This window comes from Seriola dumerili, unplaced genomic scaffold (assembly GCF_002260705.1).
Source record: "Seriola dumerili isolate Sdu_G_001 unplaced genomic scaffold, Sdu_1.0 BDQW01000149.1, whole genome shotgun sequence".
Classification (NCBI taxonomy): Eukaryota; Metazoa; Chordata; class Actinopteri; order Carangiformes; family Carangidae; genus Seriola; species Seriola dumerili.
Window position 1 is genome coordinate 8,045,490 of NW_019174404.1, and position 27,878 is coordinate 8,073,367.

General features: G+C 41.0%; 1 protein-coding gene across 4 annotated transcripts in view; it reads left to right on the forward strand.

Moving 5' to 3' along the window:
- Window positions 1-3,629: 3,629 nt before the first annotated feature.
- cunh15orf41 (chromosome unknown C15orf41 homolog) overlaps window positions 3,630-27,878 on the forward strand; it is a 55,828-nt gene continuing 31,579 nt past the window's right edge. Inside the window, exons 1-8 of one of the 4 annotated variants that reach the window (XM_022750750.1) lie at window positions 3,630-3,684; window positions 3,937-4,060; window positions 13,903-13,948; window positions 14,976-15,040; window positions 15,880-15,940; window positions 19,113-19,185; window positions 26,527-26,606; window positions 27,010-27,059. In XM_022750750.1, the coding sequence (XP_022606471.1) occupies window positions 3,960-4,060; window positions 13,903-13,948; window positions 14,976-15,040; window positions 15,880-15,940; window positions 19,113-19,185; window positions 26,527-26,606; window positions 27,010-27,059 (476 nt within the window). In that variant the 5' untranslated portion in view covers window positions 3,630-3,684; window positions 3,937-3,959. Of the gene's footprint in view, window positions 3,685-3,932; window positions 4,061-13,902; window positions 13,949-14,847; window positions 14,886-14,975; window positions 15,041-15,879; window positions 15,941-19,112; window positions 19,186-26,526; window positions 26,607-27,009; window positions 27,060-27,878 lie in introns of those variants that run through there. The other 3 variants (XM_022750749.1, XM_022750751.1, XM_022750752.1) reach the window with 3 other exon arrangements.

The window sequence follows — 27,878 nt, forward strand, 5'->3', positions numbered from 1 at the left end:
CTGGGCTGCAGCCTTTGTTTCCGCGTGCAGCCGTTTAGAGTGAAATACAATCCCAAAATATTATCAATCCCCTATTAATCCAGTAAATTTGTTCACATCGCACATGTTGTTTTGAGCAATTTACAGCCAAATGTGTTGCCTGTGTGTTTGCATGTGCACGTGTGTGTACGTTATGGGGGTGAGCACAGTTGCATTTAATTACATGTCGTCTAATTAAATTCATTAAAGGATAATAAAATAAATGGAAGAAACAGCTTTGAAAGCTAGGGTGAAACACATGTGTCTTGTCTCCCGTGATGTAAAATATGGATGTGGGATTTTCAGGGGCAGTCATGCTGTTCAGAGGGGAATGCATGAATCCGATACCTTGCTAATACTACAGGCATTTCCTGGTTATGGCTTCCCTCATGTTTAAACTGTGATTTTTAGAGCTGAGATCCCAGACTCCCTAAAGATTGGAGAGCAATTCTGTGGTGCAGAGGAGTGAAGTCACTGACTTCACAAATGGAAAAAAAAAAAGAAACATTATGACAGTAGTTCTGACGATCTAGTGTAACAAAATGCTCTCTTTGTATGGTGAGTAATATCACTGGACGTGGTAAGGAGGGACTAATGTGCAAGACATGGGAGGGCTTGCAATTTCCTTAAACTGTGCGATGACTAAAGGAAATTACACAACCTCTCAAATCTTAGATTCATTGACTGAAGATGCTGTCGATAAAAAACTATTTTTTCACGCACGCACACATTTTCTCCCCTCCACAGCCACATGCTTCCCCTCTGCTGCAAGCAAAATGTAAATGTTTTCCAGGCATTAAGGTATATAAGTGCCATTAGTGGCACGGTGCTTAGCACTACAATGGTGTGCCGAGAGCAGTGGAGCAGAGATCAGTGCAGCGTCTCCTGGATATCAGAGGGAGACATCCTTTGTAAATTCATCTCCCACTGTGAGCAGTCTTCACAGCTGGTTAACAGCACGGTGTGTACCACTGCCCTGTTTACACGCAGCCTCCAAAGCACTCGTATTTTCCCCCTGCATCCTTTCCCTGTATCCCCTCCATCGCCTCGCTCTCTCCTTCAGCTCTCATCGCAGCCCACTGTGGCTCGCCTAGCCATCAAAGATGCACACAGACACAAACTGATTCAATGCAAGGGTGTCTGCGCACACTGAGTACATACGCGCGCACACACACACACACACACACACACACACACACACACACACACACACACACACACACACACACACACACACACACACACGAGGAGACACCTACACACAACAAAATCTCTGATCCCCCAGCTTTTGGAGCCATTACAGTACACTGCCTTCCAACCCCTTCTCTGATTTTTATCTTTTTATACCATCACATTACACTGATCCTTTTATACCTATTACACACGCGGCTCCCCACCAAAAACCCCTGATCCTCTGATACCTAGATGAGTAAACTGCTCCTCCTGCCCCTGACCTCAGCCCTTTGTAGCAATCAGACCAGACTTCCTCAGAGGCCCAGATCTTATCTGGCCATACCAATCCCACTACACAGCTCCCTTTTGTAGCCACCACAGAGTGCTGAGCCCTTTCAGACCCAGGGACTGTGCCGGTGAACACATAGCCAGAGACCTCAGCTCATCTCAGACATCATACTACACTGCCCAACAACAATGAGCTCTATTTTCTGATGCACCACAGGTCAGATAGAGTCTTTCTGCTCACCGATGCATTGTTCACTTACAATGGAGGAAACCAGCGATGCTGTTGTCAAAAGAATGTTAGATTCGACCATAGAATTACTTGATATCGTCGTACGGGCTCACAGACAGCACTGCCAATCTAAGTTGAGATTTTTGTGCATTTTAAGAATGATTATTTGTGGTGATGATTTTTTTTTTTTTTGCAAAATTATGGAACAATTTCTGGTATGCTTTTCATGAAAGGAAAAAAAAACAAAAAAAAAAAACACCAAAAATGATTTTGAAACTCACCATAAAATGAGAACTGAGACTTCACTGCATCTGTATGTAAAGACAGAAGGTTAAAGATGAAATCTATTAGACTGAGGTTTAGCACTGTTCAGAGAGTAATTACAAAACAATGTCATTGTTAAATTATATTGAGCTCAAGGGATGTATTTGACAAATTAGGTCTTAAAGATCTTAGTCTTATCTCAGGGTTATCTAAAATCAACACTCTAGAGACAATCATGCAGTTCAGATGGAAAGAAAGAAACAAAATTAATCATTAATCAACTATTGACCATTTTCCCTCAAATATCAGTTTGCATTAGAAACTATTAAACAGATATTTCAATTGATTTTAAAAGCATTTTGGAGTTACAAGCATTGCAGGCAGAGCAAACATTTATCCTTTTAATTCAAAATTATTCTTCTATGATTTACAAAGCTTCTGAGTCTTTTCTACCACACTACTCTACAGTTTATCATTGTCCTTGGTCTCATTTGCATATTTCTGCTGGGGGCATTTAAAGCTCTACCTTCACTGGTGAGGTGAAAGGTGTTGATCATTTAGGGGCCCACAGCTGAGGATGGCCCACAAAAATTCCTGCAGGTTGTAAGAAATAATTAAGGAAAGCCCAGACCAATATTCTCTCAGGTGGGGGTGGGGGGGTGGGGTTCCTATCCATGCCTCTGATTGAGCCACTGCAAAGATGAAAAGAAAATCCAATATATACACATCAGTGATACTTACTGCAGTGCAACTTGGTAAACTTCTCAAGGCTATGTCATGTATGGCTAAATTCACAATCACTGCACTTCATATGGATATAGCAGTTAAAGATGCTGTAATTTGGAGGTGGATTGTAAAGACACTTTGTTTTAACTGGTGCTCTCTGGTAAGATTTTTCAATTTCTCATAGGCTATATTTAAAATGAAAAAAGCAGCAGTATAAACAGAAAAGCCAGGCCACTGAAGTTATGTCTCAACCTCCAGTACTGCCTCTAATATATATCAGATTATTAATTATTAAATATTCACCCTGTTTTAAATTTCTGGCTAAATCATATGCTTTTTGTTACATCAGACTATAGGATACAGCACCACATCCAGGTACAAACAATTTGGTCAAAGCTAAAGAGCAGCCGTGTAGGGATTCAAGCATCAGAAGCACCAGCTAGACCATAATCTTACAGCATTTGCACTGCTTTGTCTCTGCTGTTTTCCTAAATTAATGCAAAAAAAGGCAATGTGTCGTTAAAACGTGTTAAATCAGTGACACAGCTATCCGTGGAGTGGCAGTACTCATTATACTGTACCACATCCACACACGGAAAGGCGCTCCCTCTCTCCGTGCCTCTTTTTCTCCGTCACTCTCTCCTCCACCAAATATTTTCCCCAGACCGCACGGTTCATGTATTTCAGAGGGTTTTTTGTCCTGTTGAATTGGAAAATACTTGTTTGACAGGAGAGCGTGTATCTGTTCATTTCTGGTACCTGTTTTCTGTACGTATCGCTTGCAGCTGATGAGAACGCGATGCGGTGAGCAGCATGTCATAGCTGGACACCGCCCCCTGGATGCTAAATAACCAATCACCCGCTGGTATACTCAGCTTCATGGATCAATCGACCAATCAACGCACTGCTCACACAAAAGTCACCTCTTCAACTTCCTAGCGGGAAGCAGCTACCGGGGAACTGTCCACAGGCAGCAGGAATCAGTGGTAAACTATCCTTTTACATATTTTTAATTGTTCTGGGGTCATATTTGATGATGTGCTGCATTAAATAGCCACACAGCAATCCTTCGAAGATCAGACATCGTGTTTTATGTCATCATATGCTTTTAGATTTTCGCGTTAGCCATAACATAAAGCTAAGTTTACTTAGCAATGCAGGTGCAGCTGTTTATGACAGCTGTCAGCCACCTGACATGTTGTTTACCTGTCAAACTCTCTCCCTTTTCGCACAGGTAGATGCAGCAGCTAATCAAAGGAAGATGAGACTATCCCGAGCTGAATATAAAGAGATAGTGAGGTGGACTGAACAACTGAGACCCACACGACAATGTATGAAGATGCTCAAGGAAAGATTTCCAAAGTAAGTGGTTACACACTGAATTTATTTTGTGAGCTTACTTTACATGTGAGGATTTATTGTGTGTAGCCTCTGTAGTTGTGTGTTTATGTGTGACTGAGTGAAAAGACAGAACATCTCTGCATGAGAATCTTTAAACCATACTTTGTACATTATCAATCAAAACATTATGTGTTTGGATTTTAGTAAAATAATTTATACACATGAGAGCAAGTTAAGGTAAATTCAGTGATAACTTTATCATCTGTCTATCCATCAACTCCCCATAGCAACATCATTTATTGCTTTGTCTCTTTTTATCTTTTGATATTAAATATTTATAATCCCATTTAATTCAATTGTTATGATCACTAATTAATTCCATAAAGGTTCCTGCAGAAGCCTTCACCACAGCATTAGCCAATGTTTTGCCATGCAGCGCCTGCACACCCAGAAATCGAAGAGAGAGGTTAATGGTTGTGTTTGCCTTTCTCCTTGACACTGAGGGCCCTCACTTTATTGAACGTAACATGTGTAATCCCCCAAGGCCACCAGGACACCATGGCTGATCCCGTAGAGGTCACTTACAAAGTCGCATGTATTTGGAGCTTCCTACTTCCATTGTGCCCTAATCACCAATCTAGAAGAAGGTATAAGGTCCCCAAAGGGGACTCAGCGGAGCTTCAGCTAACCTTTGTTCTCACTGTCAGCATTTTACAGAATATGTCATGCGTATAAAGTGCATCCAATATCCTGTATGTTTAGGCACCAACACTAGGAGGCCCTTCTCATGTTTATTTTGATTTTCCTTCTCCTTTTGGTTTCCTAATCCAAACTGTCTTTAGCAAACAGTCCGAATGCCAATTTTTCAAAAAGTGGTACTGGTGGGCGTAATAATTAAAGGAAAACACCGGACCGCTTTCATTCCAATAATTCTGCACGATCTCTCTCTCCAGGAGGTGCTGGCTCTTTTGTTTAGTCTTGCTGGTTATTGTTATTATTTCGTTCACCATAACCAATCTTGGGGAGGCCCTTGCTCTTTAAAATCCCTGAGTCTCGTCACTGCGCCTGACAGACAGGCATGGCAGCAGTGTTTTCACAGCCTGCAAAATTATTCTGGTTGTCCAATCAGCTGAGCTGGGCTCTGGAGGGTTAGTGATTGGACTGGCAGGAAATCAGGCTCTTAAGACATAACATATCGACTAGGCCATCCATCATCTCTTAGCATGCGCTCAGGCACGGCAGTCAGCCACCCCCGCCCCACACCCCTCCTGTCCCCTCGGACTGTGTGGGAGCCCTGCCACTGCGTAAATATTGGCCAGGCTGGGGCTGGCAGGGGGGGGCTGGAGAGGGGCTAGGGGTTTGTTGTGGACAGCCCTGCACTGGAGGGGTGGGCAAAAGATTGGTTGGGTTATAATAGTGAGAGATATAGAAAAGACAGGTATCTGGATATTAAATAATTTTGCATCGCACTAGGTGATTTCCAAATAATGTGAGCAATGTTAAGTGAACTGTAGATTCATGTGTTGTCTACCAGTGTCATGGTGGAGTGTATGATAGTTTTTTCGGGGGCATGTGCCATATTTTTGTGACAGAGGACAACTATTATTTTCCTAAGTGATGATTTTAATATATACAGTTTTCTTATATTTTTAAAGTTTTTTTTTTATACTAACATCTGTCCAGTCAATATAAATTCATAATCATCTATAATTGACTGTATGTGAAATGATATCGCAATGATAAGATGGTACCATGTGATCATTTTACAGAATTCTGCAGAATCAATGAAAGTTTTTGCAAATTGTAATTAAATAGCAATAATAAAAATCATATGTGCAAAAACATGGTCTGGTTTTAATATATATAGACATTACATCATTATATAGAACATGAGTTTGATTTTTTCACGGGATCTTCAATATTGTGATATATATTGATCACATAAAAATATTTTTATTACTGTCCTGACATAGATTTTAACTTTATTTCCCAGAATGTATTTATTTATTTGGAATTAAACTATTTGAGTTTCAGTGATGTAGATCAGTAGGAATATCCATTACCCTCTAGGCTCTCAATGCTGTATTGAGTACAAAACCATTTCATAATCATTGCTTTTGATTGGGGAGTAAAAGGGAGGAAAATTTAAACTTTGGACAATTTGATTGTTATAGACCATTTCAAGGTAATTTCCACGGAACGTCTGTCAGTCTTTCTGTTGTCCTATGAGCATGGGTGGTGGGAGGAGAGAGGGAGGGTCCTATAGACAGATAGAAAGAGAGAGATTGTGATGTGGAGTCCCTCATCTGTAACGGCTGCATAACACAGATGTTGGGAGTCATCTGTCAGCCTGGCCTCTCTTGCCGGGCCCGAGCTGCTCTGGGGGGAAAAGAATTGGACACGGTGCTGTCACTTTTTACCCCCACTCACAATGGAGGGACATGCAAATATCAACCCCCATTCTTGCCCTTTCTTCCTTGCCCTCCTCTTAGCCAGCCGTGGTGTCCTGTCTAGTATCTGGACCGTGGCTAGGCATGGAAGGGGTGTGGGAGGACTCATCGCAGGCCGGTGTGGGGAAAAATGTGACATCAGTCCCATCAGGTCCTTCTCTTGCCACATATTAGAATTGGAAATGATGGGCTGCTCTCTGAGGCCTTGCCTAGCTTCCCCCTGGGTCTAGAGGGGACCCCAGTCCTTCCACCCTTTGTCCCTAGAGAGAGTCTGTGTGAGGAGGGCGAGAAAAAGTGGGAGGGAATGTGAGAGTCCTCCGTGTCCTTCTGTGCCATATTATGAATGAATTTGGATGTAATGATTACCCCTCCTCCTTAAAATGCCATTCAGCTCACACCTCATATGGCGTTCACAGTCATGAAAGTTGGAGGGTGTGCAGAAAGGGGCAGATGCCTCTGTTTTGGAAAATGCTTTAAAAAATAAAGTGTGAAGCATCCCTCCCCTCCAAACACAACCACTGCTTCTCTCTCTCTCTTTTACTCTCTCACACACACACACACACACACACACACACACATACATGACCCTGGTGAGGAGTCCCTGAACGTTTTTCGAATCGGGCCCTAATGTGCCGTTTTCATCAGCACTGAGGCGGGCTGCAATATGGTGCTGGGGCTCGCTCTGGGAATATGAATGTTGATTAAGCATGCGTTCAGCCTTTTGAAATTCTGAAGAAGTGTCAGAATAATGGATGTTGAGCAAATGTCAAGCATTTGTTAATTTCTCTGTTATTTGGGGTTTATCTAGCATGATCTTTGGAAGGAAAGCGCGGGGCAGGGTTGTTGTGGCATGTGCCATTGATATGGTGATTTCTTGGCTACAGACACTTTGTTTTTGATGGTAATATCTCGGCTCAGGACGAAGCTTGGGGAGTTGCTCATTGATTATTTATTGTGGCTGTAGTGTTTATCTCTCTTTTTTAACACGCTGGTTAAACCTAAGGATTTGGTAACAGGCAGGATGCATTAAACTAGCAGGCTCTGTACATTTAGTTTAACTTTATATCTCATAACTCAACAAAAGATTATGATTGTTTTTTTTGTTTTTTATTTTAAAAATCTTATATTCATTTATGTCAGCCTATCTTTTACAGCGTAGTTTAAGATTTTGGAAATCCATGTACAGTTTTTATTTGTTGAACATTTTTAGGGTTTATAGTTGTCTTTGACAAAGGTGTCCTAAACACTTGTCAGTATAAGAAGATTGGGAATCTCGGTATAGTTTTAATTTGAGATCAAATAAAGTTTTTGCAAATCAGAAAATGTATCGGACTCCATCAAGTAGTCTAACCACTGTTGTTGACTGTTGCAGTGGCTATACCTGAAAATTCACACGTTTAATTTCACTTCAAAAACATTTTTTAAGGCTCGCCTGGATCAAGGTTTCAAACGGTAAACACAAGCCTTTTCATAATATGATTTTTGGTTTAACTCTGATTTCCACTGTTGTCTCTGCGGAATCAACTGAGTTGCACTGTTGTAGATCTTGTGAAGGTAGAATTCCACAGCTATTTTATAGCCTGGAAGTGGCAATGACATTACCCAGACTGATCTAGTGCAGAGCCTGTGGGGGCAGCCCTGACGGCCTCCAGTGCACGGCCTCACACTTCTGGCTGCCCATATTGAACAAAACACAAACTGGCAGTTGGGGGCTTAGGGGTGCAACCCTTGAAGGCTGAGAGACTGGCAAACTAATTCCACAGCTTTATGTGGTTAGATGAGCATTGGAAGGGTGAAGGGATGAATGAAGTGTAAGCAGAGAGGAGAGATGTAGAAAAAGGAGAAGCTGTGCTGAGTTTACAACTTCATGTCAGGCTAAGGAGTTCATGAATAATAGATGCAATCAATTACTTGATTAGGAAGCACAGGAATGACTACTTCCTCCTCATATCGTAGGGACGTTGTCCAGGCACACTCTATAGATTGTAAAGCCTTCTCGCCTCATTGGGCTAAAAACACTGAGGTAAGCAGCCCGTTGCTCAAGTAAGGTGCGGCTTATAGTGATTCTAAGGGCCATTATCTCGAAGGTTAAAAACTGCGGTTATTGGATCGCTTGACAGGATAAGATGTTTGAATTAGTAGAAGGAAATTATTGACACAGGAATATGAGCTATTGTGTGTAACACCAAGGCATTGTTTGCTTTACTTGGTGTAGAATCACTGTTGTCCCTCAACCCCCCCAGAGCCATACACATACAAGGGAAACCTACAGTGTAGCACAGTGTAGCTGGGCAGCGATGGTAGCGTCTCTCGCCCCAGGTTCTCTTTGCATACTGGGATCAATTGCAAAAGAAGAATGAAACAAATTGTCCAGAATGGTACAAGTTCCGCAGCCACGCTTGGGGGAGTAGGCAATTGGTCAGCGTAATGTGTTTCTTTGCCAGACCAGTGGACGCTCACCACTTGACGGATAACATGGACCTCATTTTCAATTTTCCATGAGAGTCTGCAGAAACAGGAATGACAATAATTACACCATAACAATGGAAACACACCATAATAGTTATACCAAGTTTCGTCACAGAGTGGGTCTTGAAGATCCCAAGCCTTCAGGAGGAATCACAATTAGTGTGGTGATTGTAGGATATTTCCTGCTCTTTTTGCCACCCTTATATAATAGTTCTGACATCTCAGGGCACCTCAGCAGACAGAAATTTTAAAGATTGTAATAAAGTGAAGGGGGCAGCGTAGGGGTGATATTTTTCATCTATTAGGACAATAGTAGGCAGTGAGATGCCCTGTTGTGCTTCTGCTAAAGCCATTTCTGTGCACAGTCCCCTGCAGGCTTTTTAGGTTTTCTACGGCCTTCTGCAGAGAGACGGTTGGGAGGTTGGGGGGGGGGGGGGGGGGGGGGGGTCACTATCAGTAAATTGTAAGTGGACTATGCTCTGCCGAGTTTGGCTTTTGGTGAGTCTTTCTTCAGTTATGTTAAAACAAATATAACGAAACCGCTCATTTGTCAGACTTTACATGCACAAAGTAAAAATCATAATAGAAATGAAAATAACAAAACAATTTCTACAACCACATTAAATGCCATACATGATTGCTGCTGCACTGATGGTAGTAGAAGGCAGTTTTTACTGTTGTTTTGCAGGGGGAAAAAAGTAAAACTAATTTGAACTGTAAACACGTGTGCTCATTGTGCAACTATTTGTTTGAAGCTGTGTGACACACTGAGATTTGTGTTTGTTTCTATCTCTTGTCAAAATACATCACATTTATACATTAACGCATAAAGATATTTTTTCTACGCATTTGTTTTGCTGCTGATGATGGTAGGCATAGCTGAGAAACAGATGTTAGCATTTTGCCTATCAGCATGTGTAATTAGCAGCATTTGCATATCCAGAGTGTTTAACCCACATTCAGCTGTTTTTCACTTTATAAAATATTGATCTATAGGAAAGTAAATGCTTAACATATTATTGTCAGCAGTCTTGCTTGAATGAAGCAAGATGAGACATAAATACAAACTATGCTAGGAAGGCATTAGCTAATAATTATAGCAATAGAGGTATAGATAACAATAGAATGAGGTGTTAAAACCAAGCAATATTTCTATACGGTTTTTAAGAGTGAATCATTTCATCCATGTCATTCCCTTCTCTAAATAGCTTCATTGCCATTAGTAAAAATATGTGCTATGCCTCAATTAGCCAGCTCCATGCCCTGAAGAGTCGCACCATGCAACACTCTCTGCATGCAGATCCACCAAATGCTAAGCACTGTCGCAGCATATGATACCAATGCCATTAGCCAGGTGGCTTTCATTACCTAAATTACAGCTATTGTTTATAATTAATTATTTGTAAATAGGAAGATTCTGAATATAATTGATAGCTTGAATTTCTCCCATCTCCTATTAATTAGGTTGATGTGAATTTCTAGGCTTTTCCCTGTGTTTTTTTTTTTTTTTTTCTTCCTGTATGCTTAAGACACTGATACACTCTGAATGCACAAGAAGATTAGGCAATTCGACACTCAAACTTGAATTTGTCAGATTCATAACCAGTGGATAGCCTAGCTTAATAGAGCCTACAGCACTGACCAGACAGGCATACCAGCTCAGTGACAAAGTGAAAGTCCCTAATTGTTTTTAATTTAATCTGCTGCTTTACTATTTTGGGTGCCAGTGCATATTAATGCTCTGTCTTATGTTGTAAGGAAGGGTAATTAGGTTGAGAGTGAATGATTCCCTAACCACTCTTCTGTCTCCCAGCCTTCTGTTTCCCCATGTTCTAAATTATATCCAAGAGGGAGGGATTTTTATAATTTTTTTTCTTCTCACATAAAGGTCAGTGTAAGGATGAGTTGCCGTGTCACAGATTCTTTTTTTGAAATGAATGTTCAAAGGTGTTCTTTGTTTGCTGTAATAATTTTCAATGACTGAACACTGAACTGAAACCAAACTGGTACGCATCACTGATTCATAAAATACAACCAAGTAGTTTAAGTAAGTAGGACAGGGATTGATGAACTCAGTTGTTTACCATGACATCTTACCAATGCAATAAAAAAAAATAAAAAAAATAAATTAGGCTAATTGTTTATGTACAGATATAGTTGAGACTCATTTCCTATCCTCGGTCATAGCTGAAGAATTGTTTTAGGATTTACTTCCAGAAGAAATTTGTGTCATCTAACAGTTATTTTAAACAAATGACAGTAATATGACCTTCTCTTTTAGGTCCTTAATTGGTCTTTTGGTTCATTTTTCAGTCGTAACTTCATCACAAACAGACAGCTATAGTAATATGATTTTTTTTTTTTTTTTTTAAAAAGGTTGAAAATCTGACCTTATTGTCTTTTACTGTCAACTTTTTGTCATATCACATAACATTATAAACTATTTTACACAGAAACTAAACCTGCTGCTGCTCTAATCATGTGCACATGTCCAAATAAAATACTAATCATCAGCTTTGTTGAAGGCTCAAAAAGACCGATAAAGAACCAGGTTTTGGAATAGTGTTTTTGTATCACTTTATTTTTATAACCGCTGAGCTAGGGTTGAATTCCTCAAATGCTGGTATTATGAGTTAAGGAGGTGGATATATTACAGTGAAAATGTAATGCTACTGTTCAGCAGGCAGATCAGATCCCCATTGTAACACTGCACTTGGCTCCATATTTTAGCATGAAGTGAGCATACTGTGCCCAGGAGAGCACAGGTTGGATATACATTAATGTAAAGTCAGCAATAACTTACTATTAATGTCTGTCAAATGGAAAAAGGAGCATTATACAATATGAGCCCAGTGTAAAACTTGACAGACTCTATAAAATGCAGACAACTCTTGGTTTGGATCCAGGTATCTGCTCTTATCTCTTTACATTGCCCTCATTTTTTATTTTCTTAAAATCTTGTCTTGGTACGTCACTTATTTTCAGCGTATCTCCATGGTGCAGTTTTTTATGTCGGCAAATACTGATTGAGGTAAGAAAGAAAAACAAAAGTCCCCAAAGTTTTTAGTGTTTTTGAAACAGATATGTTTCCTCAGATATTAAGAGCAGTTTATGTCCCTTTAAAGTTAACAGGGTATAGATTTAGCAATTAGGCAGTAATCATGCTCATTATAGAGAGTAATCCATTTAAAGCCTAACAGATGTCTGTTCCAACGGGGGGATCATGATGGTCCCATGCCAACAATAAGGCTGTAATGTTGTTGAAATGCTCAGGTGCAAGGTTGAAGTGTGGAAGAAATTTTTTTCCTCTCTTAAGTGTCCACATGTTGACAGTTGACCATTTAATGGCCCACTTAATTGCAGTGGCCCCATCGTCCCCAAGCATCATTGTAAATTAATGCTGAGGTGGCAGTGTTTTTTTTCTGAGAGCCCCCCCCCCCCCCTTCTTCCCCTTTACTTCAAACATTTGGTCCTTCTCCGTTGTGACTGTAACTTTGTAGTTGACGAGACTCATCTGTGTGATGGGGTGAGAGCCCTGGAGAGTTTGAATATTTGAGAATTAGCTGTTCTCCAGCCAGAGCAGTAAAACTGTTTTAAATCTGGCGTCTGGATAACCCAAGATGACGTCTTTGGTGGGGTAAGTCATTATAAAGTGCTGAACTATTCCAGTGGTTGAATGCTTTTATTAAGATATGGTCACAGTCTGAGACTCCAGACACAAATCAGTGTTTGAGATTCCTTTGGCTTTGTTTACATGTCACGTGGTTATTTCATGGTTTATAGTGATTGATGTTGAAGGCCTATGTGGACTCAATATTTCAATGCAGATTGGAAGCATCGGCTTCTTGTCAGTATTTACATACCATTCTCAGGTGACTTGTAACGAAAAGTCCATTAAATTTAACAATCAAGTGTACTGAGAGCAGTACATGGAGACACAGCACCACTGGAGACCATCACAGAGCAGTTTGTATGTGTGTGCATGCTTCAACTGCATTCATATGTATTTTTGTTTTTTTTCATATCCAAGGTGGAGGTGTGTACCATCCAATTAGAGTAATATCTGTCACCACTTTAAATATCTTCAACTCAAAGGATACTGTGGGGGTTGGGGAGGGATATCGAGGGGGCTGTGAGTCCCCGTCTGGAGCTGCCTGTTTTCCAGGTTTGCCTCTCTGCCAGGTGTTTGACATTGACTGGAGCTGGAGATGAATGTAGCTTATGGCAACCCATGGAATTGACCGACTCCTGGGAGTCCCAGCTTCCTGCAGTGAAAGTTTCCATTTTCAAAGCCCATCAGTTGCAGTGGGAGGGCTCCCGAATGGCCCATATGCCAGCCCAGCACTGGAAGTGAAGCAGGAAAACTTTCTCCTATCTGTGTATTGCTACAACACTCACACAAACAAATCCAGACACTCACAGCGGTCATCTCCCTGCCGATCCAGAGAGTGTAATTGCCAGTGAATGCAGTGTTTCCCTCAGCAAATGGACATGAACCCTATCAGTTATTTACGTGAACGTCATTCATTTCTCTCCGATTTTTCCATGTTTAGTTTGGCCATGAGTTCTTTCCTTTTGTATAGTTTCACAACAGCAGAAACAGCACTTCAATTAAGAACAATTTAGCTCCCAGCATTCTTCCAGGCGAAAAAGGGAGAGAGAAGAAATAGTGCGTATGAATGAGTGAAAGAAAAAAAAAAAAACACAGGCTATATTTTTCTCATCTCTCATACCACACGCAAACTCCCCCTTTCTCACACCCCCACGCCATCGTGGCAGGAATCCTTTGTCAGAGGTGTTCATCTGGAACAACTTTGCCACACTTGTTTTCATGTTCTTTTAGATTACAGGGCAGCTGGCCCCAGCTTTGAAGCTCCCCCTCTCCCTTTGTCTCTGTGCAATGCACTCTGGTAATTAACTTTGTCCTTCTTTTATTTGTTCCAGTCACTCGCAGTCCACTCTTCTGAGCATCTTCTCCCTGGAGTACCAGGTTAGAAGTTTTCTTCCTTTGTGAGCCCTGACAGGTGCCTAATTGAATGATGAATGTCCCTTTATTTCTTTGTAATTGAACTGCCAGCTCTCTGATTGGTTTGGAGGATGCCCCCCCACCATATCCCCGTTTATTTCACCCCCCCACCCCCAACTCCTCTCTCCCACCACCACCTCCACCCCCCTCCTCCTCCTCCCCACGTTCACGTTGAGAGCCCTTGCCTGCCTGAGCCTCAGTGGATGTCTGCCAAGCCTTCCCATCCATCTGTCTAATAACATCTAGCCCCTGCTTATTTGGTGGACCTGTAATAAATTATGCTAAACCATTATTATTCTGACAATAATAATTTCCCCGTGTAGTGCGGCTGCGTGTGCTAAATGTTTGCTGACTCGCACTGTCACTGCTGCTTTCCACGGCTGACAGCGGATGATGATAAATGGCCGCTGCCGCCAGTGGCAGAAGGCAGCACAGGCAGAAAATGGAGTCATTTATCATCCCCCTGACAGGTGTCAGTCACACTGCCTGTCTCTGCGGAATTACATTTTTTTTCTGTGTGTAGTAGTTTTTAAATAAGTTGTTTTTTAACCAATGCTCTTCCTCTTTTATCCCCATGTCCTCCTCCTTCTCAGCAAAGATGGCAATTGAATTGCATGGAAATGTCAGGGTGTGGAATGTGGAATAGGGTCATTGTTTGATGGAAAAAAAGGGGAAATGAATACAAGGTTTGAGTCAGGGGGATGGAGGTGGATATGGGGTGGGGGTTTTGAACAAGGTTGCCTCGGCACACTTTGACCCCCAGCAAACTTATTGAAATTAAATTACTGTGACCTAAGATCTCTTACACTTGTTCATATACAATAGGGCATGAAAGAGGAGCCAAGGCTGAACAGGCTGAACATTTTGGGCTGAAAAAATGCTTTTGCCTCCTCACAGTTTTGTATGGAAATCATCCTTGTTTGTTATAATTATTATTATTATTGTGATTATCATTATTATTATTATTACATCTGTGATCTCTTTGTGACAGAAACGAACCAAAAGAACGATCTCAAGACACCATGCACCAGATGTTATTGAAAGCCACTACCAAAGGTACTACATTACTTTGTATTGTATTGCTTTATTGCTCTTCTCTCTTCTGTCTAGTACTCTATGTTTATCTTCCTCTCATCTCTATCACTGTTTTTTTTTTATCTGTCTCCCACTCTTGTGTGTTCTCTTTGTCTGACTGTGGAAGGGACTTGCCAAAGTCACATGAGAGTAGGTGGGCCACCATGACAGATATAATCTCCTCCAAACAAATCACCACCCTCAGGATTCATTCCAGACCTCCACTTGCACCTGCTAAACTAAAGCTCTGTTCTCCATGTCAAATTGAAAGAAAAATAAATAAATAACCAGCCATTGGGCATTTGCCTTACACGGGCTTATGATGGGATGATTATCTGTAATTCAATGAATATGGATAAATTAAAAAAGAAAAAAGAAAAGAAAGAAAAACAGACTGTAGGGGGGAAAGCCTCTTTGCATATTGCAATTAGCCTTTATCTAGCTTATTAGGCCATTGTTCAGGGGGAAGCAAGGCTGGATAATGCACTTCTAATCCACTTACAACAACAAACCTCAGAGATGATCTGGGTAAGATCTGAGGGGAGCTGCAGTTTTAGCTGGCGAGGGAAAAAAGACTTTTTGGGCGGCAGGGGTTAACTAACTATCATATGCTTGTCTGGCTTCAAGGAAATTTGAAGCCCTTCAAGCAGTGCTGTTTTAACCGCACCGAGCCTGCCATATGCCACCTAGGGCAAAGTCATCAGGGACATTAGCATGTCTTGGCTAGCCTGGTCTAGTCCCCTCTACCCTTCTGTCTGCCTTTGTGGGCCATGTTTTCTCCTTTTTTTTTTTCACTGCTGTTGTTCTTTGTTATAATGAAGGTATCTAAGTGAAGTCAAGGCACATCCCACTGCTCCCGTCCTGCTGGAGTTGGCCAATGAGGTAATGGCGTAACCTTTACTTATTTTTCCTTTTTTTTTTTTCTTTTTTAACCTTTGAAAAAAAATCCCTTCAACTGATGCTTGCTTTTTTCTATGGATAGATGGAAGTTGGCTGCAGTTTTTGATTTTTTTTTCTCTCCCCTCGTCTGTTAGTCATTATCAAAATTGGTAAAATAGTCTGCTTCATTATCAATTATTTGATGTAATTAACTCTCACCTCCATTAAGCAGATGTGAAAATACTTTTTGTGTTTTATTATGCAATTTCCCAAATTGCAGAGTTGCTGCAAACTGCGGACAGGTGAGGACAGGGTCATTGGTTAATTCCTCTCTTCATCACTTCATCAGTTTGTTTACTTTAGGAGGTCACTGTTGGATTTGTGCTCCAGTTGATATAGTAGCAATTGTAAAAATACATATAATTATATGTGAATTTAAATCCAATATATTAAGTAGTACGGAATTCAAATAGTAAATGGTGGGTGTTTGTGTGCTTGTTATAAAATAGCCTGATGCTTCAAGCACTTAAATTATTCACTTGACCAAGTTTCTGCATTTCACATTAGTGAAAAGTAATCTACTCAGAGGCCCCTAGTGTTTCTTACATTCTGTACCTAGTCAGTAAATTATCGTTTCCATTAGGATAATACCAAAGAATCAATCTAGTTCCTACTCAGTGAAGTTGAATTAGCGGAATTACTATAGAATTGATGCAGTACATTTTAGATTGTCACTGGATTTTACATGATACTGAAATTCTTGCATTTTTAATTTATGTATGATTTGAATACATTGTTACTCTAGCGGTTCCCTCTTATTTTGATTGTTAGAATGGGCTGTGTAACCTTTTTAAAAACATTTAAATGCACATTTAAATTTTTATTGGTGCTCACACCAGGCAGTGAGATTTGAGGGTTTCTTCTTCTAAAATAAGAGTAGTTCACATGCATCAGTGGCACTTCAAAGCTCACTGCCATTATTCATTCTCCCATTTAATTGACACATGATTTTTTTTCTCCAAAGGATTAAATTCAGCTCAGAGATAACTGTCTATGAACCATTTAACTGTCATTTTAATATGCTACTTAACATTTAAACCAAGCACTCATGGTCTCCCAGATCACTAATTGATGTAGTTTCATCCCTTTATGAGACAATATATCTCCAACAGAGGGAAATGATTAACAATGATGAAAACTATTCATGGATTTCCTTTTTTGCCCCCCAGAAAAAATCCATGAATGAAGGTTCAAAACTCACCATTTTCTGTTTTTTGCGTGGTTTATATGGATCTTTATGTAAAGGTTACTTACACATACAATCTTAAGACCAGGTGCAGTTATGCTGTGTTGTATGTGACACCCCTTAGCTTTGGGGGCTAATAAAAACCAGAATTCTACTGAACAATAATTATTTTCAGCTTGAATTCAAGGCTCTGTGAATCTTAGTCACATGTTAAAACTCATGAAGTGCTGCAGTCTGACTTGAGAATGGAGATGGACTCATGATTAATATGAAAATTAGGGAGACGCAAGTACCTGAACTAATCAGGTGGTCCTTATTCAGCCTCGGCCAGTGTTGGTAATGTTGCCATTTTTCATGTGTCAGCCCTGATGCAGGTTACCAGGAATCTGATGCTCTCTCGTTTTCCAAAGGTGTGAATGGAGAGCAGGCCAATAAGCACAAAGAGGAAGGAACTGAGAGGGGAGAAGACGGAGAGAGAAAATGAGGAGGGTTAGGGAGAGGAGAGAGAACTAGCTGCAGGCTACAAATGCTAAGTTTGAATTGCTATCAGAGGTCTTAATGAAGATATAAACTCTGTGCTCACCCCTTAATTATTATAGACACGTTTGGCCTTTTTTTTTTTTTTTTTTTTTTTTATACAAGCTGCCTTCTTAGTGCAATATTATGGAGATGTTAACAAATACTACTGCGGGTAAAAAGACATTGTTTAGACAGAAGCCTCTCTGCTTCCAGCGTTACCAGGAAGCATCAGAGAAAAGATGAAACACACCATTCTCACTACAGGCTGAGGGCAAATTCACTTTTGGTCCCCAATTATGCTAACAAGAGAAAAAAATGATCTTTGGCTGCAAGTACGTTGTGTTTCATAACAAGCTGGCTAGGAATGGCAAAGTCTTCAAGCCATGTTTTAATTCCCTCCTTACTGAGGAGGCTGTGAAATTTAGTAGTGAATGACTTAATGTGTCTTCTTATTTGCAGCATATATATTGTTTAAACAAAGGTCAAATGCAATGCTTGAAAAAAATAATTTTGCTCCATACGCCTAGTTTACCTTTAAAGCTTGTACATGCATCCATACATTTTACGATTACTGTTCATTTAAATAAATAATTGTCACAGGCCTAGTGTAGGCCTTTAAAATTGCCATTATGATATTACCACTTGAATAATATTACTTTTTTTTTTGAGTGGGAAGGCATTGTGATAGGAATGTGGTCAGGTAGACAACTTCAGTCATTAGTGCTCCCTTACCTGTCAGGGCTTCTCCCTGCTCTCAAACCAAAAACATTGCACACCTCTCAAGGTGTCTTTGTGTTCAAAGAGTGCTGCAGCCATAGGTTCTATCCTTCCTATTAAGGACTGCATTCCCACAGTCCCTCCGGTATGTCCTGTTGGTTCCTGCAGTTTTGCCTTGGTGATCATTCTATGATTAAAGCTCTCCATTGTCTCTAGTCTGGGCATAGTGTGTGCTGCTTTTTTCATACAAGATGAGAGAGCACAGTTGTCCGTTTGACAGAGGCAAAGGCAATTCAGCTTGGCTGCGTAATAGGCGATCTCTTGTTCCTGTGGGAAAGGTTTTTGCAAAGGAAGGCTTTCAAAGACCAATTTGCACAGGGATTGTCGAAAGTTGGGTCAAGGTTTGAAAACGTAATAATATCATTACAATCATTATTATCTATGTGACATCAGCCAAAGTTAGACTGGCTGAGTAATTTTAGTGCCATATTCTTAGGCTCTTTGAAATATGTCCGTACTTCCAGCTAGGTGCGTGAGATTTAGTCTAATGGTTTGTAAATGGAGCAGTTCTCCAGAGAGGAATAACAATTCCACTATACCTGTGTTTTGAAGCTGCATTAAGTCCCCACTGACGCCATACCCTGTTTTTTATTAAAGCTAATTCTCTTTTTTTGGTTTTCAATCTATGTAAAGGTGGATCTGTCTCCTGCACTGATGGCTCGTATCATCCTGGACAGGTTCCTTCAGGACCTGGAGGGTGGAATGCGTGAGTAACACTTTCCCATTTCCCCACTCTGTGCTTTCTATCATCCCCCCATCAGTCTTAATTGTAGCACTTTGTCTTTTGAATCTCTTTCTGTTTGAGCCCCAATTCCAGCTCTAGCTGCTGTATTTTCAGCCTGTCCAAGCCTAATGAGAGACAGACCACATTTAGTAGTAGCTGCATCCCAGGGCACATGACTGGCAATTAAGCACTGGGAGGACCACCCACCTCTCAACTGCAGTGTGGATCAATGCTAGCTCACCTCATCAGTGTTATTTATAACGCCCCTGATTTCTCCCCTTACCCTCCTTCATCCCCCAATGCATCCATCTACTTCCTACCTTCTCTTCTTCTTCCCTCATCCCCTTCTCCTTCTCTGTCCCTACTGGGGCCGGCTGAGGAAATTGACTTGAGGAAAAGTATGGCAGAAAAAGCAAACCATTCCTCAGTAGCGCTGATGGACACGATGTGGGAGAACAAAATTCCAGACGCAAATATTTTTTTAAACATGTCAAAGACACTGTCCAGAAATTGTGTCCATTCTGATTAGTATCTTTTTCTGTGATATTGGCATAATTTGCAGTTACACCTTTTTGCATGTAATATTTGTTTATTCCATTTCTTTTTCTTTCTTCTTTCTATTTTCTCACTCTGGGATTCCCAATATTATATGCACACATGGTTCACTGTCATTTCAAAAGGCATATCCCAAGTATTGGGTGTGAGTGTGTAGTCAGTAGTCAGTGCTTTGAGAGTGAATCGCATGATGTCAAAAAGACGTGCTTCCAATTTAATCAAGAAAGAGATTAAAGTGGATGTGTGTTATTTTCAACTTCGCCACAGCACAGCCATTTGTCAAAGTCAAAGATGTGATTGCTTTGGACCCACCGTTATCCGCTGCCTGTCAAAATACTAGTCTGAGCAGCTTGTAGAACAGGGCATCCATCCAGGAGAAGCACTCCGTTTCAGATAATAGCACGCTGTGCTCCAACCCCCCCCCCCCACCATCTCCATACAGTGAAAACATGCTTTATTATTGCTCCGAATAGATTTGTAGCAGATGAAACTTCCTGGATGATTGTTGTTTAATTTCAAAACAGTGTTGTAACCATGCAGCATCCCAGTGTTTGCAGGCTGGTGAGTAATGTCATGGTCGTGGTTCTTGTCGTAGAAAGTGATTTCACAGAGTCTAGATGGCTTTTACAGGATAATCAGAGATTCATAACAGCCTAACTAAGGACACATGCTGTGACAAAAATGCTTTGATTTAGATCAGATTTAAAATTCACTTAAATTCTTATCTGGTAAAATAATTTGACTGCTATCTGCTATATGAGTATGAAATGTTTTCAAATGAAGATGTCATTATGCTGTACCTTTGCACTGTTGCCAGTTGTAAAGTCAAGGACTGTGAGGGTGACTTCTGTTTTGAAAGAGCTTCCCTGCAATCTCCTCATGACCTGCTTGGCCTTTACAAATGAATTGCTGCACACATGGGCTGCACGGTCAGATCGTCCAATCTCCCTGTGTGTATATTAGACTCCATTAATGTGTTTCCATTATGAAACAATGCAAGGATAATTGTCTTTGCTGGCAATTAGCTAACAGGTTGGTTCAGTGCTATTGGCAGGCGTATCTGTCATGCCCCCCCTACCAGCCCCAGAGTGCGCTCCAGTGTGCATGTGTGCGTATTTGTGTGTTTTTTGTCAGACTCCAGAGGGAGGGCAGGCAGGCGCACTGCAAAGATCAATAGACTTCTATATAAGGGACATTACCCCCAACTGGGTGAGTGGCTTGCCTTTGCCTAGCACCATCGTTTTTTTATTCCCTTTCTCTCTCCCTTTGCATTTAAGAGACACAGGAATGGGGCCTTTGGGACTGTGGAATATATGTACAATCACTAGTGCTGGATCAATACAGAGTTTTAAATTGTTTTCTGTCCCTTCCTTGTTTTGTTTTGCTCGCTTGTTGTTGTGTCCCCCCCCCTCCCCTCCCTCCCTCCCACTAGCTACACACACCACCACCACACCTCAACATGACGACACCAACAACGAGCTGCCTCCCCCTCTCCTTGCAGCAAAAGTATTGGCGAGAGCATCAGTCAAGCCGAATGAAAGACTATCTGGTGGCGCTTGTAAATAAATCAATACATTCAAAGCAGTTTTATCACGTATTGAATATGATATCAACATCCATAATGCTCCTTGTCTCATGAAAACGGACTGGGCAGTAGGGGAGGAAAGGTCACATGTGCATTTTTCACTGTTTATATCCACTATTTTCTGCACTATGTATAATTTTGGGAAATATAGTGCAATTTGCACCACTTGAGACAGTGTATAGCTCAGAATTCCTTTCAGGCTTGTTTGATTTTATGGACTAATGCCCATAAAAGTAGGGGTTGTGAATGTGACAATTTAATTTACAAGCACATGTAAGGCAAGTTCTCATTACAGATTTATCTTTTTATCTTCTTTTCCTTTATTTTTCAATTTTCTTGGTCAAAAAAGTGTCCATTATAAGTTACTGGTCCGGGGCCTCAAATGATATCATTAAACTGACTATTTGTATGTACTCAAATTGCTTTAAAAATTTCTGCACGTTATATATTTGAATTAATAATTAATTTAATTCAATAATTTATGTAACATATGTATATGTATGTAATATAATTTATGAATTATATTTAATGATGAAGTTAAATTGAATCAAATTGAAATTGAAGTTTTTTTTCTTACAGTTGTAAGCAATTTTGATTTAAAATGATACAAAAAGGCTGGAACAAGCAAGTGTTTTACTTATTATCACAACAAATTACTTGAAAGTGATTGTTGAAAAAGTTGAATTAAGCTAATATCACTGAAATGCAATGAAGTCGGGGATCAAAATAATGACGTAATTGATGTAAAAAAAGTATATTTTAAAATTGTCAAAATGTTTACATTGACACAAATAATGTTTGATATGGACACATATCATAGAATGGATTAAACCTACATCATGTGTACACACTGCATGTCTCAGCCTCCTGGTAAGTTCTATAAATGGTCAAATTACATCGTAAATAGCCATATTGTCATTCCAACTCTACCTCTCAGAAGTCACTAACAGAAACATTGGGGGAGCTCCTGCTCTTTCTTTTCCCCTTCCTGCTATCTCTTCATCTTTCTCTCTATTCCTCCTTTGACAGGAGTTGATGTGCCTCTAGATTTAGACATACTTTTTTTGAGGAGGCAATTTTGCTAGCTATTTGACCTTTTCCATTTTCCCAAGGCCCAGCTCCAGATTAGATTGCTGCTCCATGTTTTGTAACTATGTGATTCGACCGCCTTTAAGATTTATTGTCACATTCCTTTACAGAAGCCTTGTACGCAAGGTTATAAATGTCCTGTGTTTGATGTTAACACTGTGAGAATGTTAGCGTCTCCTATGATCCTGTGGTTCCTTGACAGAATTCATAATGGCTTCAGTGTTTTGCAGATCAGACGTGTTGATAACTGATATTGTATTATGTTCTATCCAGTAAAATCTCAACTTAGTATCCACTATGATTGTTATGGTTCCTCCTCTCTTGTCTTCAAGTGCTCCTCTCCTCTCTCCCTCACCTCTCTACTGTGGTGGAGCCGATGTGTATATGCAGCCTTTTTCTCAAATAATGAGAGCAAGGGCACTTCATTAGCAAGAAGGGAGGGAGTGAGGAGGCGAAGGCAGCATGAGTGTTTCTGTGCGGTTCTGTATGCATGCAAGGGGTGGGTGCAAGGGAGGTAAGCAGCAGCGTGGCACTTCACTTGACAAGTATACTAATTACTCCTTTTCAGCAGAGAAGCTCCAGTCAGCCTCTGCCACAGTCTAATGGCCTGACCTAGGAAGCCTCTCTTCATAGCAGCACCTCCCCAGATCTACTATTACTACTGCTACACACACACACACACACACACACACACACACACACACACACACACACACACACACACACACACACACACACACACACACACACACACAGAGAAATGTAGAGTCTCATCTCACCGCTATCAGGGAGAATCAGGTGGAAGCAGATCAGTTCTGCCCCAGTAACCTCTTCAGGGACTGGGCTCCTCCTGCACAGGAGATACCACCTCATATCATCAACTAGCACGTACACACTACCACAGATATCTTAAAAAAAAAAAAAACCCACAGATTTTTTTCCCCCCTTTCTCTCATCTCCCACTCTCTCTCTCTCTCTCTCTCTCTGTTTCCCATCTTCTGTTTTTTTCAATACGGGAGGATAAATTTAAAAGGAGTAAATTGGAAAATCAAATGAGGGCTTTAGGCAGCCGCAGAGATTTGCAGAGCTGTCGGCCAGCGTCGGAGAGCCTCATCCATCATGTCCCACAAGTAGTCAATTCCTCTAGTATCTGTAAATGTTTTCAGATATTAGCCAATTTATATGCTCCGAGATTCATCATGGAAAATCAGCTTTAGCGGCGCACATTATCAGGACCTGTCTCTCCCTTGCTCCATGAAGTTTGATGAACGAGTGCCCCTCCACAGCTCAATGGCTTGTGCATGGGGAGTGTGGGTGGAAGGGGGACATATAGAGGAAATGGGTAGCAACCCCCCCCCACCCCCACCCCCCCCACCCATGGACAAAAGTGGGTTTTTTAATTAATAAACAAACTTGCAGAGGAGCTCATCAGTGTCAGGGGCAATAACAATCGTCATCCGTTACTGTTTATTACGGTCCTCCCTCAACAAATGTTGCTATCTAATGAGGTTTCTCAACATTTTTTTGTGTTTGAGATAATGACTTTTTCACCCTAGTGGAGAAAGGAAGAGTAGTTACAAATGACACAAGTAAGCAATGAAAAATCAAGCCAAGGTGATGTTGCTGTTACCTTGCTTTATATAGTTTATCTTGTTTCAGAATTGCATATGAAAACAGGCTTGTGATTTGTTTACACTGGTTGTTTTCTTTAGCAAATCCCAATGGAGGCGTAGCGTTTCACATCTATTATTCTCCTCTTCTCTGTTCTTTCTTTTCAGATGTTGACGATGTGATACGGTACCTTAGTCAGAATTTATACCAACATGGGACAATTACAGTAAATTTGGCGAATGTTTACAAGGTGCAAAGTCGTGCTGCAGGGCTTTGTTCTCTGTGTCTGGTGTTCTTCAGATTATGCTTTTTATTTTCCTGCATGTGTTTTATGTGTGCGTCTGTGTGTGCCTTTGGAGTGTGTATTTAAAGAGCAGGGAGTGTGTGTGTGTGTGTGGCAGAGAGGAGCTCAGGGTGTCATAGAGGAGTCTTGCCGTGCAAGGCGGGGGCGTCTTTAATAAATGTATGCTGATGTTGGAGGCTGCAACGATGCGAGGGATGCTAGGGCCCTGTTGTTATTTACTGCTGTGTTTGTGCACAGCAGCGAATCCTGGGCCTGCAAATGGCATTACAGCCAGTGATGAATGAGCATTAGGGTAAACTCATTTTAAAAGCATCCTGATTTATTAGCGGACTGGCCCTCCATTTTCATCAGGTCAATGCTTGGCTGAAATTCCACAATGTCAGCGCCAAGGTCACCTTTTTATGGCTATTTTTAACCCCATTGCTCAAAAAGAGCAGGAGAAAGGGATCCTGTCACTTATTATGGCCATCTACCAAAAATATCAAAGGGCTTGAGAGGCATGGAGAGAGAGAGAAGTCTAGTCCTGGAAGTCTGTGTTTGTGTGTGTTATGTGAGAGACCAAAATGTGTTGGTGGTCAACCTCCAATTATGAGCACTAGTAAGACAAGAGCTTTAATGGCTGCCGTTTGCCTTCGGGGAGGTTTATTACACACTACTGTTTTGCAGAAGCAGCGTCAAATCTATAAAACGACCATTAGGAAGAGGGAAAAAATCAATCAAAATGCCATTAAAGTGGAATAAGTTGCCAATATTGCTGATGTGGTTGCAGGTCCTTTGATTTTCCTTCAGATTATTAGGCACAGTCGAGTAGTGACTTTGTTAAGGGAAACCAGTGTTGTTGGGGAGTAATATGTCTCCTGGCTTCATAAAGTTTGCTGCCTCATATTTCCCGCTTTATTGATTATCCATTATCATTTGTCATGAGGTGTCCTAACTCAAGGGGAAAATATAACCCTCTTTCTTCACCGCCGCCTGCACCGCACAGGAGCATGGTATGGATCTGCGTGTGAAGGTACCAATCTCTGAGAAAAATGAGCAAAGAAATAAAGCACAGCCCTGTGCCTTGCAGCTCTAAGAGGGAGTGCTGGGTTATGGGGTGGGCTGGGGGAGTACCGTAGCTGGGAGAGGCTGGAACAGAAAGGAGGTAGCAAAAAAAAAAAAAAAAAAAAAGAGGTGGCAGAGAAAGATGGAGACAAAGAAGAAGAAACAGAAAGAAAGGAGGGAGCGCTGAATGTGCTTTGTTCTTCTTCCACCCTCATCATAAGGTCGATGAGGGATCGCAGCACTATTTGTCCTCTCTGTGATAAGGAGTAATGCCTATGAAAGAGATGCAAAGGGCAAGGCAGAACAGAACAGAACTTCAGGGTTTTTAAATGTTCTTCTAAACGCCGCCGTATTAATGAAATTAATTTAATAGACGCCTAATGATCCAGTTAGCGTCTGTAAGTGTACACCCAAGTCCTTTTTAAATTGATCCTTTTTCATTTGCGGTTTTTAACTCACATTTTTATAAATCTCCAAATAAAGCTGTCTTGTGTTTAATAGCTATATACTGTGCATAGCTTTCTAGATGAGTTTGGGAATCTCGGTGCAGTGTTGGTACAGGCACCATCCATGCCTGAGATGTGAATAGAAACATTCCTTGTATTGTCTGTATTGCCTGCAAGTCTGTCAGGACCATGTGTATATATATCACTAAAATGGCGTGCCTCAACCATTTCGTCACACAATGATACAATCCATTTAATCCCGATCTTTTTAAGAAATGATTTAAGGAATTTTTTTGCTGTTGCAGTAGCAGCGAATCAATCCAGCAGGCTTTCCTTTTCTGATTTATAATGTTAGTAGAGCAAGAATGGGGATGAGAGATGCAGAATAGTCAGCGTTCATAACATAGATAAACTACATGGGGCTCCTGTGCTCTGGACTGAAACATTTATCTATAGAAAATCTGTGTAGACACCAAGCAGCCATCTAATGGACTAGTGTGAAAATACTGCACTAACAGTGGCGTGGTGAATTATAGCCTGTCATACCTGTCTTGTGTCTCTATATTTTAATTGTTTGCTTTTGCAGCAATTAGAATTTTGCCTTTTAAATTTGTAGGACATTAGACAAACTCTCATGTGTGTTTGCCTAATAGTATTTGTTTCTCTCCTTTTCTTGTCTTTCTTGTCAGCCTCTAAAACAGTCGTCAACAGCATGCTTAAGGAGCCATCGCTGATTCCAGACCAGATTTTGGCCAATAACATCTACCAAGTAAGTGTTTTAAATTTTAACCAGTATAGGAAATCACTTAAATTGTTTGCCTTCATGGAATGACATGTACGTTTTAATTTGAAATTTAGGTAATTTTATAAAGTTTGTAGCCCTACCCTTTTCCATGTAACAAATCTGCTGCTTATGTACAGTGAGTTTTTAAATGTAGCACCTGGCTGACAGACAGCATCAGCCGCTCATGTTTGCTGATGAGGTCACGTGAGAGCCGGCGGTCATGCCTGCCAATCTGCCAGCATCTCCTGTGTTTTCTCCTTTCCCAGCACTGCATGGGCTTCCTTCCCTTCCCCTCGCACCCCCCACCCCCACGCCGCCACCGCCCACTCCCCCTCCAACCCACCCACCCTTTTCGCACACCATAATATTTCTTCCCCCTCTTTTTCAGTGCACAATAAATGACTGCTGTTATGGACCGCTGGTAGACTGCATCAAACAGTATCCTATCCCATAAAATTTTAAGCCTGAAATTGACGAGGAGCTATTGAAGGGGATGAGATGTGTCTGGCTTCACCTGACATAAAAGTTCTGCTTCACAGAGGAAGTGTTTCATTCTGCCTGCCATCCCACTATCACCGATACAGGGGCTGGAAGGTGATGGAGGAAAGAGGAGGAGGAGAGGATAGACTGATCTAAATGCATCTCCATGTGCATGCAGTGGATCAGACCCAATGTTCTATGATACAAAAAAAATTAGCATTCATAAGCCTCATGGTGGTTGATCTATTCTTCTTTTGTTTGGTGTTTTATTTAGCCCAGATGATTTGAAATTTTATGTTCATTACTGTATTTTGTTCTGATAATTCTCCTGCTGTTCAGCACCACGGAGAGTTCATCAGTCCAACTTTAATTATTAATTTTGATTGCACATTGGTTTTATTTTATTTATTCATTATGCAATTGTACTGCTTTAGTTCCCGGTGTTTCCTCCTCCCTTTCTTTTCCCAGCTTCAAATACCCTCTCTATAGCCTTGACTATAGGGGCAGAATTGGAGTCCAGGCTATTTAGGGGCAAGCAGCTGGTTAGCAGACCAACTATTTCCTGGGGGAGGAGACTTATTTGAATGAGTCTACACGTGTATGTCTGTATGGTACTGTGTCTGTCCAGAATTTGGTGTGTGGTGGGGCTTGGTTGTTCTCTTCATAGCCAGTGAACCCTGTCCCATCCTGCCCTCCCTCCACCTCCCCCTTTTACCTTTCTTTGACCGTCCTCGTCATTGTCAACTTAGAGTCAGTCACTCCGCTACACAGAGTTCA